Genomic DNA, 17,165 nt, shown 5'->3' with positions numbered 1-17,165 from the left:
TGGGGATGTGCCATCACTCTTGGATTCTTGAAACGTTCTGCCCTTGGGCATTGCTCAAATGAGGTCACTCTGTCAAATGATTTATGAGTATGACAATACTCTTTTGCTCTGATGCCTATACAGTTTTACTCTGACTTCTATTCAAAACACTTGTGTCTGTTGAACATCCCACTGAGGAGACGTTCTTAAACACGCAAACAAACAAATTATAAACAAAGCATGCAGAATAGCACGCGGCGTGATCGTGCTCCGAGCACGTGTAGCGACCAAGTCAACCTCGTGGTGAACAGAGACGATGGCGATGATGACGAGGGAGAGTGTGGAGACGATGTCCGCAAAGACTGCAGAGAAGATATCGAGAACGGGAATCCTATCACAGGTTTACGAGCATTGCACCCACTCAGTACTACCGGCACCTTGCACGAAATCCACCCCCACGACCACGGCTACGTCCCGGTGGAGAAAATCAGCAACTATACCGATGTCGTCTTCGCAATTTGTTTGACATGTCTGGTGAGATCTAGTGTTGTCTTGGCTTAGACTTTGATTTTGTAGCCATTGCACTGCATGGTATAAACAGTTGAACGAATACATTCTTAAATCATTTCAAGACATAAAAAATACATGTAGGGCCTATTTGCATACGCAATACACAGGGCATCATTCACTTAATTCCTGTTGCTTTTTTTTTTATTGGCTTTGCGATGAACATTTACAGCCTTTCTTTACAGACTGTGAAATCATGAGTATTTATGTTACAGCCCCTCGTTGATATCTAAATACATCTCGAATGTTCTAAGAGGGTTTGTGATGACCTGTTTTTGTCTTTATGCATCATATCTAGCCATGGTGACATTTAATGTTGGCATACCTTTGTTATTTCACGAATGGTCCTGTAATAAATAGACGGTCGTGTACACATGGTTCTACCAATCTGTCATCTCTCTCTCACGGGCCGCAAAATGGGGGGGGGGGGGAGGAGGAGGAGGAGAACGAACATATATACACACACACACAACACACACACACACACTTACTTTGGACCCTAAAATATAAGGAACATTGAAAAAATACAAGAAAAATTATATACTTCCCACAGTCCCAAGCTTCTTTCCATCAAAGGAGGAGGGGGGTGCATTAATTCCTTAATTTCTCATTTCTTTCTTATAAGTTCTTTATTTTGTTGAGTATAAACTAGTAAAGTAGATCGCATCATGTTATATGGATTTTCTTGGTAAATTAGCCCATTTTAAGAATTCAACATTCATTTAATATCTATTTTAATCATCTCGAACAGGGAAGCAATGATACTAATGTATTTCTTGTTCATAGCGATATTGATGTCCTTGTACGAAAAGTTAACAGCGAGTTGAAGAAAATAAATTGGGTTAGAGCTTATAAGCTCTCGTTGAATGTTCAGAAAACGAAATATATGCTCTTTAGTAATACTGTTGGCACTTTAAGTACAGACATAGTTTTGGATGACACTCCTTTAGAAAGAGTTTCACATTTTAAATTCCTTGGGGTTATTGTAGATGACAAACTTTCTTGGAAATCGCATATCGATTATATTTGTAATATAATTTCACGTAATATAGGCGTTATTAATAGACTAAAATTGTGTTTACCCAAAAAATCATTACTTATGTTACACTCGTCATTGATATTGCCTTACCTTAATTATGGACTTTTAGTCTGGGGCAACACGCACCCAAATCTGTTGGATAGAGTGTTCCTTTTGTAAAAGAAAGCTCTTCGTGTTATTTGTTATTCTCCCATACGTTCTCATACAGATGCACTGTTTGCCTCTAATAAGTTGTTAAAATTTAGAGATTTGTTTTTATTTAATTTAGGACAATTTATGTATATGTATAACAATAACTTTCTTCCCGATGTTTTCCATTCCATGTTCCTAAAAAACCAGTCATTTCATGAATATCCAACTCGACGCTCTAATGAATATCAGTTACCTCTTTTTCGTACGATTTTAGCTAAGAACACATTTGTTTATACTGGCCCGAGTTATTGGAATTCCATGCATCCCGATATTAAAAATGCCCCCTCAATATACTCTTTCAAGAGGATATTGAAAGTTTCTTTATTGCAACCTTATTCTACTGAATAGAATTAACCAGCTGTTATAACTTCTTTTCTAAGAACCTACGTATTCACGTATTGATTGCCAAGTATACTTTAGCTCTTGTATACTATACTCATATAATGCTACGATATTTCTCCGATTATATATGTCTATTACCCTGTTCTTTCTCGCGCCACATTTTCCTCACTCTCTCGACATACTTCTTACGAGATCGCTGTCTCTGTAGAACGTTTTTGTCCGTTCTGTTCTTTTCTATTATGTTAGCTTTGCCTCATGTTGTCTCGTCTCATAGTCAACTCTCCGTTGTACTGTTACTCCTACTCCAGTCTCATTTCATGTTTATTTGTTTGTATATCTGTCTGCTTTTGTTGATCTATTTTTCTAGTGGGCTTCCAGACTATTACTTTTTTTCTCAACTGATGTTTTTCCTCTGAGGGGCCCACAATCTACAAGCTTTGTCTTCTTAGTGGGTCCCTCCATATTTCGAATTTTTCATACTGTATAATTACTTCTAATCACTTGAGTTATATGATAGTGTATGATTATTATAAGGTGGTACAATCATTGTACATTCTTTCATGTTACATACTTAACGCACCTTATTTTCTGTTACCAAAAAAAAGGTGATGTTTATATCTTATTAGTCGAAAAATGAAATAAACATTGAATTGAATTGAAAAGATAAGAAAAAGGAGCCCTTGCAGCGCAAAGTGTGCAAATATCATTTTCTGTGCTCAGCTGATGGTCTACAGTATATTATTATTACTATTGTTATTGTTATTATTATTATTATTATCATCATTATTATTACTATTATTATTGCTGTTGATGTTGTTGTTATTATCACTATCACTATTATTATTATCAAGGATAATTCTTGACCGAATCACCATGAGCACCGTCCGCCATATTGTACACTAAGTACACACACACGCACAAGCACACACTGAAAAACGTCCCGCGGCCCCTGTACCCTAACATGGACTTCGACTTGTCCTTCACTTTCCATTTCCTTGATATATTGAATTGATCAATACCATGTGGAGGCTGTTCCAAACGTTAATAAGATCACTATTTCAACATTTACTTTTTCGTTGATTTTGCTTCCATGTCGCTTCTGTTTGTCCTGCACATAGCAGGCAAGACACACTTGCAAGATTAAAATTGTATGCATTCGCTATAGATAAAATCGGTGAGGGTCTTCACACGGCGGTTAGAATCACAGGGCACCTTTTTGTGTCAAAAACACATAACAATAATAGTCATTATTACTATCATTTTATTGTCGTCAGAATTATCACTCACTGTGATGGCTCTAATTATTATCTATTTCACACGTTTGAATACAACCGGTAAATGTTAACGATGATAATGCCATTCATAACTAAACTGTGATAATACATGTGACTTTGACAATGATTAGTGATTAAATCTATGTCTATCTATCTATCTATCTATCTATCTATCTATCTATCTATCTATCTATCTATATACATACATATACATACATACATAATGTATACATGTTTGTTTGTATCTGCTAACCAGTAACAATAATGATAATGAGAATACTAACAATATTATGATAAGAATGACAATGTGAATTATACTATTATCATCATTACTATATCATACTGTGAATTTTTCTCATTTTCATCCAATTATCATCAGCTTTTACTGGTCATGTAAGTATACGACAAGGTTTTGCTCAGTAGAAATTGCCATCTTCCCACGAGCAAACAGGGTATAAGATCTGACTCTGGAGGAAATGGATTGTAATCAAGACAATTCCGGTCGTTATTGGCCCGCATATTATAAGTTTTAGGCAAGTTTAGATGGGTTGCCAATTTCTCCTTCTGATGCAGATTATATGCGAATTATTTTGATATCTTTGCAGTTTCTATCCTCAACTGAAACTACCGAATGTAAATATTTCCAGATGTGTTGGAATTTCCGACTTCGGGGCCCGACCAGATCTCTCGGTGCGATAATTTTGCGGGAATTGTTCCTCAATCGCCAAACGTAAATTAGCCACATTAACTTGAGGAATGAAAAAAAAAAATCGAAAATGAAAAAAAAGAAGAAACAAGCAAATCCAAAATATAAAGTAGAAACACCAGCATTTTTTTAATTCGACTTAATCGATTTAATACTAGTCTGATGTATCGGTTCGTGTTCTGGCCCAAGATGTGTCAGAGGAAAAAATAAGATTAAAGTAAAATTGAAACAGCCCTTTTCGTGTCCTTTCCGATATCTCTCTCACACACAAACCCACACACACATGCAAACTAGCAAGAGGACAAATTCGTTCTTATCAGAATAAGCCGGTTCACAGTTCCACTTTGAGTACGAGCAGAAGAAGGTCGTTTGTAGAATCAGGCATGTCGGTTTTTAAATTCACTGAGATAAAGTGTAATGTAAGGATAAAAAGGATTATTCATGTAATTCTTATAATTGGTGCTCGCTATATCACATCCACCTGACAGCAAGCCTGGTATTTGGCCTATAAATAGAAAAGGTTGTTAATGCAAAACAATGAAGCGGGTACTTGCAGAATTGTGAATTGATAGGTCATTTTGGTCACCCCTTTGGTCTATCCGCAAATTCATTCTTTCTTAGAACATGACTTTCATAAATCGTGCAATTGCGTCGGGCAAGCTTATGAATTATGCCGCTTTGGAAACAAGTGAAGTGCCTTACCAAATGAGAAAAAAGAAAGGCAATTTGTACCAGTGTGCTCATGCGCTAACTGTAAATTAAACTATTCTTTTCTTGAGTAAAAAAAAAACAACAAAAAAAATTGCATTGAAAAAAACTTGAAAAGAAAATGGGCAGAATAGATAGTAGTCTAGATTCTAGTGGGGGGGGGGGGGGAAGAACTTCACAAAGTAAGAGAATAAGCTATGCGGAAAAAATCTACGTAGAATCATGCAGTCAAATACCAGTAAATCTGGATTGTATTTCATTCCTAAACCATTGGGTATATATTGATACCACGTCGTTATGTTTGATTTTTTTTTATTTTGCTTTGTTTTTCTTTCTGCATGGTCTTCTTTTCTTTTTTTAATAATCTCACTGAAGAATTTCCTTTCGCCCATTCCTGATAGAACAAATTCGCGTACAAATTAAAAGTATACAAAAAAAAAACAAATCAATGGTGTTTGATATATTTTTTTGAATTTTGTTTCCCTCTCTTTGACCTATTCCTTTGTGGATAACAATTATATCACTGCTATTTGAACACGCACTCTTTCTGATCTCCTCGCTATTGTTCTACACGAAGGTAATGAAAGGATGATAATACTCCCATCAGGGATCTAATTAGGGGTTTACTATCTGATTGGCAGACCGGCATTTTATGCCAAAAACTCACGAATCTACATTGTTCATGCAAAGACAATCATTGGCAATTGGCAGATGGACTATTCCATTGTCTATCTATAGAATGTAATTGTGTTTGTGTGTTTGTGTTTGTGTGTGTGTGTGTGTTTTCCTTTCAATTATCACATCACCGTTTCATTCTTCTTTCCAGAAGTTAATTGCATACTATCGATGACAGAGTATGTATAAGGAAATTATAATGTATGAGTCAACATCAAAGCATCAAACCCTTGAATTATTACACAGATTTGTCTAAATATGCACTATATAACAAACGATTGACGCTATTCTAAGATATCATTTCCAACATGTTTGTAAAGCGTTTTTAGATTGTTGTTTTTATCACTGTTGCTGGCGATCCTTTTTTATTTCAACAAAAAGTCATGGCAAGTTCTGTCAATTACTGGCAGGATTCTCCAGAGTAAGGTGGAGAGAAATCAGAAACAGTCCGTCTTTCCGAGAGATATCTTAAGTAACAGGAAACAAACGTGACAGTTCTCCATGGTTCATTTCAACTGAATCATTTATGACGCGTTAGTACTTGATTCACTTCTCAATCTTTGTGCAATTTATTGTTCTCTTCTTTGAAACATAAAAAGCACTAAGCGGAACCTGTCAGCCTTGAACATTTCATATAGTCCAATTTTGTTCACACGCGACGCTCAACTAATAATATGAATCTTTATAATATCACATACAACATTATGTATGTATGTATGTATGTATGTATGAATGTATGTGTATGTATGTATATAGATTAATATATATATATATATATATATATATATATATATATATATATATATACATATATCCATATGTACCCTTTATGAATATAGAGGCAGCAATGGCAGCATTTGTTGTCAGTATACATATATTATTTTTCGAACTTAGTCATCATCGGCAGTGTTGTGGTACGGTTGAATCAATAAGTCAATGAAGTGATATTTTGATAGTAAAGTGTCCTGTTCAGTCAAAGACGATCCTGTCTTTACTCTGTGTGTACTTTGAGTGCCGACTGGCCCTGAAAACTCCAAGCTTTATACGCACTATCTTGTAGGTCACTTAGGGCCTTGTTGTTGAACTGATCTCCGATACGTTTGCTCTGAGTTTGAGTTTCAGGGTTGCGACTATGGCTAAAGATATTCGCACAATTTTATTCTGTGCATTAGAAGAGATTACACTGAACAAAAAATAAGACATGGCTTAAGCTGTGGTTGACAATGGGAAGTTGATTGCAGACAAATAGTATTTGTAATAAAGAACATATTATTTTTGCAATTTTGTGGAGAGGAGGGGGAATAAATCGGGGAGGAGTACAGACGTTTGGATGTACGGTGTGGAGGAGAACTTTACCCTTCCTGAGTTTGCCACAGTCGTGTAGTAAAGAAGGAGAGGTGAGCCTCTGTAGAGATTAGCGAGTCAGTACTCTTCCTTGAGGAGCGGGTGGCATTGAAGAGTGATCTAGGGGATTAATGTCGAATGAAGTTGCCTCTTTTCCTCTTCAAAGGATTTTGTCAAATCATTCAGCGGACGTAATTCTCACAAAATTAGCAGCGATTATGGTGTCGACAATTATTTTTCAAGAAGGGGCGGGCGGGATTTTTTTTTCAGTATTTAATGATGGAGAAGGTATTGGATTATAACCGATCAATTTGAAAAATTACACAAATAATATAGTGTGCGTTTCGGCACCCGGATTACCGCTCTTAAAATTCCGAAATGATGCCGAATAAGCTCAATTGATTCGGTGATAGGGGTACAGCGGAGAAAAGTGCTCTTTAATCATCAAAATATGAGTTATTACCGGTAATATACATCTCTTCTCGTGTCATAAGCTCCTATTAATTTGCCCTTGAAAGAGAGAGAGTGCAGACTCACGAATCCAGGGTGCTGGAAATGATGTTCAAACTTGTCATGAGAATTCAAAAAGACACAATGCATTATTTTCTGTGACGGAAATACGTTCCTTCTTATAATCGCAAAGGTTGGTTCAAATGATAAGTCATATACCAGGTTAAATCTTTGCGAGAATTATGATTTAAATGGCTGGAGGGAGGGGGTAGTACGTTGAAATCAATAGGCAACTTGCTTAACACCACTCACATGGTTTCCAGCCTGCTAAGAATATATCGATAAACAACTTTTAGCTCGGCTTTTAGCTGGTACTTTTGTGAATTCGAGGGCTTTTTCGATGGTTTTGTTTTGTTTTTTCAGTAAACTGTGTGTGTGTTTGTCTGTGTCAATGTGCAATGTCCATGTCGCTATGGGTATCATTTCATGTGACATTTCTCTTTTTGATTGCAGGTTTTCCCGTTGACGACGTCAACAAATGAATATGACATAGGACAGGTGAGATGGCTTGATTGTCTGCACGAAAACGATAACTTGTGTCATATCACAGTATGTTTGCATGTATATAATCATCTATATCTATATATCTATCTATATACATATATAAATACACACACAGTTATGTGTGTGTATGTGTGTGTGTGTGTGTGGGTGGGTGGGTGGTGGATGGGTGTGTGTAACCTTTTCTTCAATGTTCTCGAAAGATTCATTTGTAAGAAGCCTGTGAAATTTAAAGCGTCAGCGTCAAGTCAAGAATTTGGGCTTATACTGGTTTGGGAAAGGAAAATCCCTTGAAATGTTAGGCAATATGGCTTTCACATAATTATACGGAACAAGACAAAAAGCTTACACATGCCGGCTTCGCAGATCGTGACTTTGCATCTTGAGGTATGTTTCTATTATGATTTGTCATCCTGAAAACGACGCCGCGTCGGTATGAGCAAAGACTTCCGATGGCTCATAATTGATTGTGAATTTTGCCCTCTCTTCTGAAGCACCAAACAAGAGGTGCTAATCGATATGCAACTGAGACAATGAAGTAACAAGTCACGTGCGAGTGAACATTGTGAGCTGTTTTTCTAATCATCGTCTTAACGCACGTGAGTCCATATGAGAGCGCTAGGAAGTTGTGAGTCAAACGCAGAGCGATTGAGTAGCTTTAGCCTTAAGTCGCGGATAATTCTGCTCAGCGTATCTCTTGCGAGAAGAATGTGTCGATTACAGGCTCAACGCAAGCTATTTGTAGTACCTTTTGAGACTTGGTCGCAGTCTTATCTAATTAGCATAAACACAAGAATAACCGACATTAAGTGGAAATTGTTCATCTGCTCATGCTGGAACACACCATTATTCAAGGCTGAGTTCTCTACTGTTACTGTCTGAGGGAGGATGCACAGGTGCATTACAATTCTAAATATTGTTTCTTCGAGAAAATCGTCATGAAAATTAGATAGTGTTTATCTTCAGTAGGCTGTTTTCAAGCATATTTCGCCAAACATGATATGCCAAACGTAATATAATGTGATTCTTCCATACAGTTTCCTTGAACAGGGCTATTCATCAAATAGAATCTAGGTGGTACTCTCAACTCTTTGGCCCGAATTCACGAAGGTGGTACAAATGAAACCATGGTTTGAACCATGGACAAAAACCATGGAGCGCCAAGTGTCGCACGGAATATTTCGTTACGAAATTGATCATTTCGTCGACAAAATGACCGTTTCGTTAACGAAATTATCATTTTGTGCACGAAATGTTCATTTAGTTACAAAATGTTGTCATTTCGTTACAAAATAATCATTTCATCGACGAAATGACTGATTTCGTAACGAAATATTCCATACGACACTTGGCGCTCCATGGTTTTTGTCCATGGTTTAAACCATGGTTTCATTTGTACCACCTTCGTGAAGTCGGGCCATAGAGTTCATGAGTCGACTCTAATTCTTTAACTCCGATATTTCAGGTCAGTTCATAATCCGGTCAACGACCGAATTTATTACCCCTGGCTATCTTTGAGCCTTTCAGTTCTCAAACAGACCTTTACCTTCCCATGCGTAACTGTGCTGTATGATTAGAGGTTCGTGCAGCAATATTAGAAGCTTGATGACATAGAACAGATCAAACTCTGTTCATAATTTCGCTGCAGGGATGGACTGATGACACTGAGGATTTCCAGAGATCGGAGACTCCGGTATTCCTCAAACACATTACGTCACGTTATCACGGCTTTGAGCATGTCCATGAAGGAGCGGTGTTCTTGCAAGCATTGCTTATCTGGTAGAACCAAGACTAAACTAAATCATGCAGTTACCATGTCAATGTTTTCTTTTTCAGGACTTAAAAACCATTCTGGCTCAAGAATTCGGTAATATCCTTGTCTACGCTGTCTCTTACATCATGATGTTGTCCGTGTGGCAGCAACATTGCTGGTAAGTTATCTTATTGAGATCAACAGTGACGGGCGCATCATTGACCCATTATTACTATTAGTAACAATTTCAAAGCATGAGATTACATTTTGCTTCAAAGTGATATCATATTGTTAGAGGTAGCAGTTGTTGCTGGAAGCCTCATCTCAACGTTGACTCTTCGTATCAGAATAATCTTCGATAAATCGAAACTACAGAAGAGTTTCAGCAATAAGAAGAGATTAGGTAGATTGATTAGATGATTTAACTCGCATAGTCATTGTCCTAGGCCATAGTTTTTAAAAGTAAAATATACGAGAAATAAGATTTGTCGAATAATCTTATGTTCATGACGATGTTCTGAGATAAATGTGATAAAAACTGCATTATGCATAAAACATAAAAGACCAGTTTAAACGGGTGGTATAGTACACTGTTATAGTTTTGAAGAGATGGTGATTCAGGTTTTAATTTTTCACGACATAATGATAAACTTCTTATAATAAGGAACTATGAAAGAGCATATAAATCTAAGAGGAATTCAAAGTTTATATGATGAACATTGGTTTTGAAAATGGCTGAGATATAAAAAAACAAAACAAATCAAAACAAAGTGGTCCATATAACAAGTTGGACCCACCTATCATTAGGACTTCTTTGTTTTTGGATATCTCGGCCATTTCAAAACCGATTTTGGTCAAAGAAACTTTGAATTCCTCTTAGAATTATAATTATTATGGTCTTTAATATTTCATACAATAAGTTTGAAATTATCTTGTAAAAAGTTAAAATCTGAATCCCCATCCCAACCAAAATTATACCGTTGCTTTAAAGAACATGTATCCAAACACCAACACCAAATGCTCTCAGACTATTTTAGATTTACTGGAGACAAACACAAATGAAATGAAGAGTGTCAATGCAGATTTTCACGAGCAATTAACAACCCTAATCTCTCCTAAACTGAAAATATTCGCAGCTGTTTTACTATACTGATTTGTTGTAGTGGAGGAAGAACATGCCCCTTGCAATTTGTAGTTCGTGTAGGATATCATGACTGCACTTAATTAAGAGAGGGAAGTCACCGTGTTACCTTGTGAAAATAACATCGGATGTAGTGACCGTTAACAATCTTCTTAGAAAATGGGATGAAATTCAAGTTAACTTCTTCCAAGCGAGAATTGAAAATGGACTTTGTCACCTGTTTGACACTGCGGAATGAAGAAGATAAAAGAGAAGACAAAAGTTTGCAAGATCACCCTGTTATTTTTTTTTTTTTGGGGGGGGAGGGGCTACTCCCAATCAGAGTTAACCTTTGAGGGAAAATTTAGCAACAACAGGTTATATCTTCTTTAATTATTTCATTTCTCCTTTAACGAACATAATTAGAAGTGACGGCAATTGCAAGACTAGCCAATATGCAACGCTGTCTGTTGTCTGTATTTTCTCAGTTCAGTCTTATAATAACAATGACAATGCTTTCTTTGCACAGGGTGTTTGCTGGATTTGAACAAGTTGGAGATACGATCGTTATTCTCAATGTGGTAAGACTACGAACGTTACGATTAAAACTCATCTTGTCTTTGTTGAATACAGCAAACTTTTTTTTTTAAGTTTTAAATGTTACACATTTCTTTTCTTTTTAGAACTCTTTTATGTGATTGCTTATTACCATAATGTGAATTTAGGGTGAATATCCAGGAATTTGCTTTTATATATACTCCTTAGTAATGATTTGCAAAATATATGATTATTACATTTCAATGTTACCCTCTAGAAAGTATATGTGTCTGTAGAAGTCATCTGCCTCAGTTAAACTAGATAAACAGATCTCATAACAAATATCTTGCAAAGAAGACCTATCGAGAAAGTACCACCGTAATTGAGAAAATTATGAAATGCTAATAAACACTTTTTAAAGCAATTTCATAATTTCTTTCAGGTTTTCCTGCTGTGTCTCACAACAGTGCCATATTTTGTAAGTATAACGCCTTCCAGTCTTAACTTTTATGTCTTGTCTTAGGAGATGCATGAAATCTTTAGTTGGAAGTCATGGGGTGTTTTGATATTTTTGTTCTGAACATTGGTAGCCATATATGTCACATACTGACATTCGTACCACACTGTGTGAAGTAAGATAAGAGATATGTTCATCACAAGATATGCTTATGGCGATGCATATACAAGCATGATTATGAAACTCACTGCATCGTTATGTAGCACTTGGGATAGGCATTCGCAAAGGGACAAAGTGCTTGTCGACGAAGGCTTGAGATAATGGAAATGAGAGAAAGGGTAGATTAGAATACATTCCTCAAAACACACACACACACACATACATACATACATACATACATACATACGTACATACAATGCCTAAGAAGGAAACAACGCGATTGTCCCGAGGGTGTTTTTAGACGTGCAGTGTGAGTAATGAAACCAGTTGCGAAGATATGAAAGAGGTGTAATAGGTAGTGCAGAGATTAACAGTATATGAAATCAATAAGGAGAAAAATACAAAAAGATAAGAAGACAAGAACTGAGCAAAAGGAAGAGAAGAAAAAGAGAGAAAAGCAGAGAATAAGAGTGTAACAGAATGCCATGGCAGGAGATTTTGTCGTCACGGTTTCCAACTCCAGTTCCATTGCTCCTGCCAAAGTTGTAAGGCAGGTTTAACTCAAGAAAACAAAACACCCATGTGTATAGAGTCATATGACATCCTTACAAACAGGCACGGTGAGCCTGATCAGTGATAATTATATTTTTTACAGCCGTCTCAACATTAATCACGCTGGTTCAATAATGATTCGATTATCTCTCACCGGAAAGTTTCAATGTTGGGATCTCCCGCCGTTAATTACCAGCGAAACTTAGCAGACTGTGCGTCTTCTCCGAGGGTAGCCTATAAGCGAGTGTAATGAGGATGACTCATGTCACGTGACAAGAAGAGAGAGAGACAACGCTTATTGGGCCATTCAAGTGAAGAGTGTGTGAAAAGAAAGACCCAAACTGATGAAGCGTGACTCAACAAACAGTGTTAGTTCTCGGTGATTGAAATAGCCATTCATTGCATGTACACTCGTCCAACAAATGACTTTAACCTTCAAAATATAATTCAATTGACTTTGGCTGGCATATTAATTGCAATTCAGAGTTTAAGCACTACGATACACATCACTGGGAAGGAATAATGTACGCTCTCTCCTTTCAAACGAGAATGATATTGAAAGTGCATGTATAGACGACTAATCTTGCAAAGCTGGAAACAAACGTAAAGAAGACACCGTCATTACTCCATAACACCTGCAGAATTATCATTACAACGTATGATTGTTACAATTGTACAAGATGAAAAAGGTAGGCTGGTAGGCTTACTGCATATAGTCACCTGGTGAAATATTCCTGCCAGTCAGACTTTGTGGGAAATTACACAGGTTTAAGCGTATACATAAGATAAATCAGGACAGTAGGATATATTTAAAATATCAATTTAACATACAACGTATTATTTAAATGTTTAAAAAGGGGTGTTCAGGGCATTACAAGAGAACAAACGGTATTCGTTCTAGGACGTATCATAGATGCTGAATCTTATTGTTTCACCTGTGCCAGTATCTTCATTGCTGTAATGACACATGTAGGCCTATCTGGTAACTCTACATACTTCTTGAAGTCTCATTTCCCGCAAACGAGAATGAGAGGATTGCGTAATTAACCTACATAATTTATGTCAATCCCCGTAAATTTTCTGTCTCATCTATTTCGGGGACGACGCGCAAAATCCTTTGGATGAGTTATCACGTTTTTTAGGTTAACCCTTATTCCGAGAAGGATGCACTCCATCTTCGGAGCAAAACCTGTCTTCAGGTGTTCTTTCAGTAATACCATCCAATGAGAAGTATTTCCTTTTACATTTTTTTTTTCACAAGGTGTTTTTTTCTGTGGCTGTTTCACCTGACATGTGTGACTGTTACGACCTTATTATGTGCATCCTCCTTCTCACGGGATTTTAAACCTTGATCGTTAGGTCCAGAACCTCTGCTTTTCTGGTACAGTATGGTCCTTCAATCTCTTGTGCAGAAAGAAGGTCTCCTAATCTTTAACCAATTCTTTGCTAACACATCATGGAGAAAATGGCTCGTAAAACATAAAACAACAAAAAACTACAACAACCTAAAGAGTTATGAAACAAAAACATGTCAGAACTTCCTCAAGATACGATTTTTTTATTTTGATGATTGTTTATGTTTGTTAGCAATGTTTTCATATGCATGTAAGATCTTGTTCGCTTTCTCCGTTTCTACCGTTTATTCTCATCTGTCATCAGTGGCTACTGCTTTGTGATTATGCGAATATCATCACCATTATCTTACAAACAAGTCACAAATAAAACATTTATCTTTGTTGAAGCAGAATATCACATTGTATAATGTTCAAATATCTACTTCTATAATATGTGGTTTTAGCATCAATCCTATTTTCTTTTGATTCTCATGCCAGGCATCGTTTATTGCGACCCATCGCAACACTCCTCTTTCCATCCAGCTTCTGGCTTTCACACTCATGGTCATGGGACTGGTCATGGTAAGGCCTTACCTCAAACCACTTCCTAGAAGTGATTTCTCTATCTATTCATGTTGAAGTTGAAGTTGAAGTTGAAGTTGAAGTTTATCATCTAACTCTATTCACCTGTTTACGTAGCATAATACATAACAAAAGACACACGCATGAATACAGGATAAAAGGTACCAGAAAATAGCATGAATGCTAATAAAGTCCGATACCTGTCTTGTCTGATATGCTAATCAAGTCCGATACATGTCCTGTCTGATACAAAGGTTCTAAAAACGTAATAAGTACAGTACAATGAATAGTTCTACAAATTGTAGTTTGAAAATACATGAGACATGAACATATATACAAGTTTTTACATCACAAAAGATTTGAGTTGAAAACTTGACATGATAGCTCATCTCCTGCTATAAGTGTAAATTTATACATAATGGGTCTAAAATAATGTAACTATAGTAAGTAAGGAATATATATATATATATATATATATATATATATATATATATATATATATATATTTGTATATATGAATATGTTACTGTATGATATTCACGTCTTCTTTTAAAATGCTGGGTAACCTCATTCAGTTTGAACATAAATCATTGCTCTTCTAGAGTACCCTGCATGTTTTTTAAACTTTATGAGATTGTTACAGCATGAAATACATATAGGAGCAAGAAATACAATTCTTAAATGTCAATAAGTACAACATGATAGTAATTCAAATCAAGATACAAAACAAAAATATTGAATTCAAATTCATGAAATTCTTCCGTCGAGATTCTTTTATCACGGCTACTACTAAAACACTGATTAACTCAGTGCTTTATTTACGTCGATGTAGGGCATTTTGTCAATCAGTTGCAAACTCACACACACACACACACACACACACACCCACTGAATACTTGATAGTGAAAGAACAAGTTTTACGTATTTAATGCCAATAGCATGAACAGGATAAACATGAACAAGGATTCTGGAAATTATTCTAAAGCAGATATCTTCAGATCTAATGACCAGAAAGTCTTTTTTCTTCTTTAAAGTATATCTTGTTTTGTTCTTCTTAGTGTCAGAAGACAGAAAAAGAAAGCCTTGATGAGAAAATTGGTATTCTTTTTTTTTTTTTACGAATCCTTGTCATGAATTTTACAATTTTACAAAATTGAATAAAAAGGTGTCTGATATAAAGCCTACCGCTATAAATGCTGTTATATGTTACTCGAGATATATATTCATATTTTAAAGAATTTGGCCTTGATTCGGACTTATTAGATTTGATATGTCTATATTTGTTGTCGGTTCCTTGCAGTGCGTGATAGTGGGATGTGCGTACCGAAAGAGGAAAATGCTCATCCGTGAATTTCGGCAGAGGAGATACGTAAGTTTCCATGGATACCAAATTACGTCTGGAGACGAACGAATTCGTACATCTACATGATGGAAAATATTCGTTTCCCTCTCATTTACGTACAAGTTATGAGCCCGCGGGATTAGTTTTTGCTAACTCATGAGTATCATGCACACGGTAAAATAGTTGACGTTCTTGTTTAGTTTGGTCAGCCATACAAAAACACCTATGTTCGAAAAGATGATTGAACTAGATAATGTAATTTTCAAAAACACCTTTGAACAAAACTCGAATTCCATGATTGTCATTACCATTTCATGATAGAGTATAGTATTTGAATTTGGATTATAGGCTAGGTGACGTTTTGTGACAAAGATGCGATCAATCTCCATTGGTGTATAAAATTTTTAAAGAGTGCCTCGATTTTAAGGCTCTTAATTCATATTGGAGGAATAATAAGCGAATGCATTTTACATAACCTCTTTATGGAAAGACACATATATGACCATCCAACATTCTCAATATCGTTTTATCATTTACTTCAATACAATTCATTCCCATCATCAACAAAAGTATGAAGCATAAAAGTATTGCATTTGTTGGCTCATGCCAGCAATTAAAAAGATATCGTTCAAAAATAATACATAAAAGTATGCATTTGTCGGTTCATTTTATCAAGCAACTTAAAAAAATATATCGTTCTAAAGGATTCCCTAATATTATCTAGTAATAAGGTTTTACTCATATATTAATCAGTAGTGCCATCCTGAATTATGGCAACGTCACTATACCAATGACCATTTCTACACCCACACTACAGAGACCGTCACTTGTGGAGTATCTGGTGGCCTTCGGACTGCACGCATTCTCGTCTGCACTGGCAGTGGCGCTGTCGAGAAAGAGCGTTTTGGCGGTAAGACCACGTGACCACTGGTCAGTTGGCCTTGCTCAAAGGTCTAAAGTCAGACCTAATATTTATCGTATTTCCATGACGATCATATCAAGTATTTTTTTCCTCCCACCTCCGATTTTTGCCGTTGCGTAAGAACGATGTAAGCCTAATATACCTGCTTTGATTACATGTTTGTATTTCACAGGTCAGATTGGCCCCAATTTGACTGAAGTCAATGATCATATTCATACATGTACGTGTACATACATTATTAAAACTGGGAAAAAATATCATGATTATGAACCTTACCGCTGTGAAGGTCGTCTTCTATATTTGATTTTATCTATACAAACTGCAAAAAGATGTCTCAGTATATTGTCACCAAGGGTGCTCATATCGTATGTGCAAAAGTGTATGATAGTTACTTTTTGTATTTTTTTTTTCATCACGTGAACATTCATCATTTGTCTATTATGATTGAAATGTTTGTCTGCTTTGGATGTTCATGGAACGCAGAGAGTAATAACAACATAGAGCTGAACAGAAAATCGCTGGATGATATGAATTATTTTCCCTTTTCTCAAAGGATTTCACTCACGGAAC

General features: G+C 36.1%; 1 protein-coding gene across 1 annotated transcript in view; it reads left to right on the top strand.

The window, feature by feature from the left end:
* The first annotated feature begins 219 nt into the window (after nucleotides 1-219).
* Nucleotides 220-17,165, top strand: part of LOC139737601 (endosomal/lysosomal proton channel TMEM175-like) — a 28,901-nt gene continuing 11,955 nt past the window's right edge. Inside the window, exons 1-8 of the mRNA XM_071648283.1 lie at nucleotides 220-513; nucleotides 7,790-7,834; nucleotides 9,674-9,768; nucleotides 11,240-11,291; nucleotides 11,690-11,725; nucleotides 14,248-14,331; nucleotides 15,632-15,700; nucleotides 16,491-16,583. Of these exons, the coding sequence (XP_071504384.1) occupies nucleotides 220-513; nucleotides 7,790-7,834; nucleotides 9,674-9,768; nucleotides 11,240-11,291; nucleotides 11,690-11,725; nucleotides 14,248-14,331; nucleotides 15,632-15,700; nucleotides 16,491-16,583 (768 nt within the window). The remainder of the gene's footprint in view (nucleotides 514-7,789; nucleotides 7,835-9,673; nucleotides 9,769-11,239; nucleotides 11,292-11,689; nucleotides 11,726-14,247; nucleotides 14,332-15,631; nucleotides 15,701-16,490; nucleotides 16,584-17,165) is intronic.

Source organism: Diadema antillarum, unplaced genomic scaffold (assembly GCF_040938485.1).
Source record: "Diadema antillarum isolate AM-2024a unplaced genomic scaffold, OU_Dant_1.0 scf00000029, whole genome shotgun sequence".
Taxonomy (NCBI): Eukaryota; Metazoa; Echinodermata; class Echinoidea; order Diadematoida; family Diadematidae; genus Diadema; species Diadema antillarum.
This window is presented reverse-complemented; position numbering and strand designations above follow the sequence as displayed.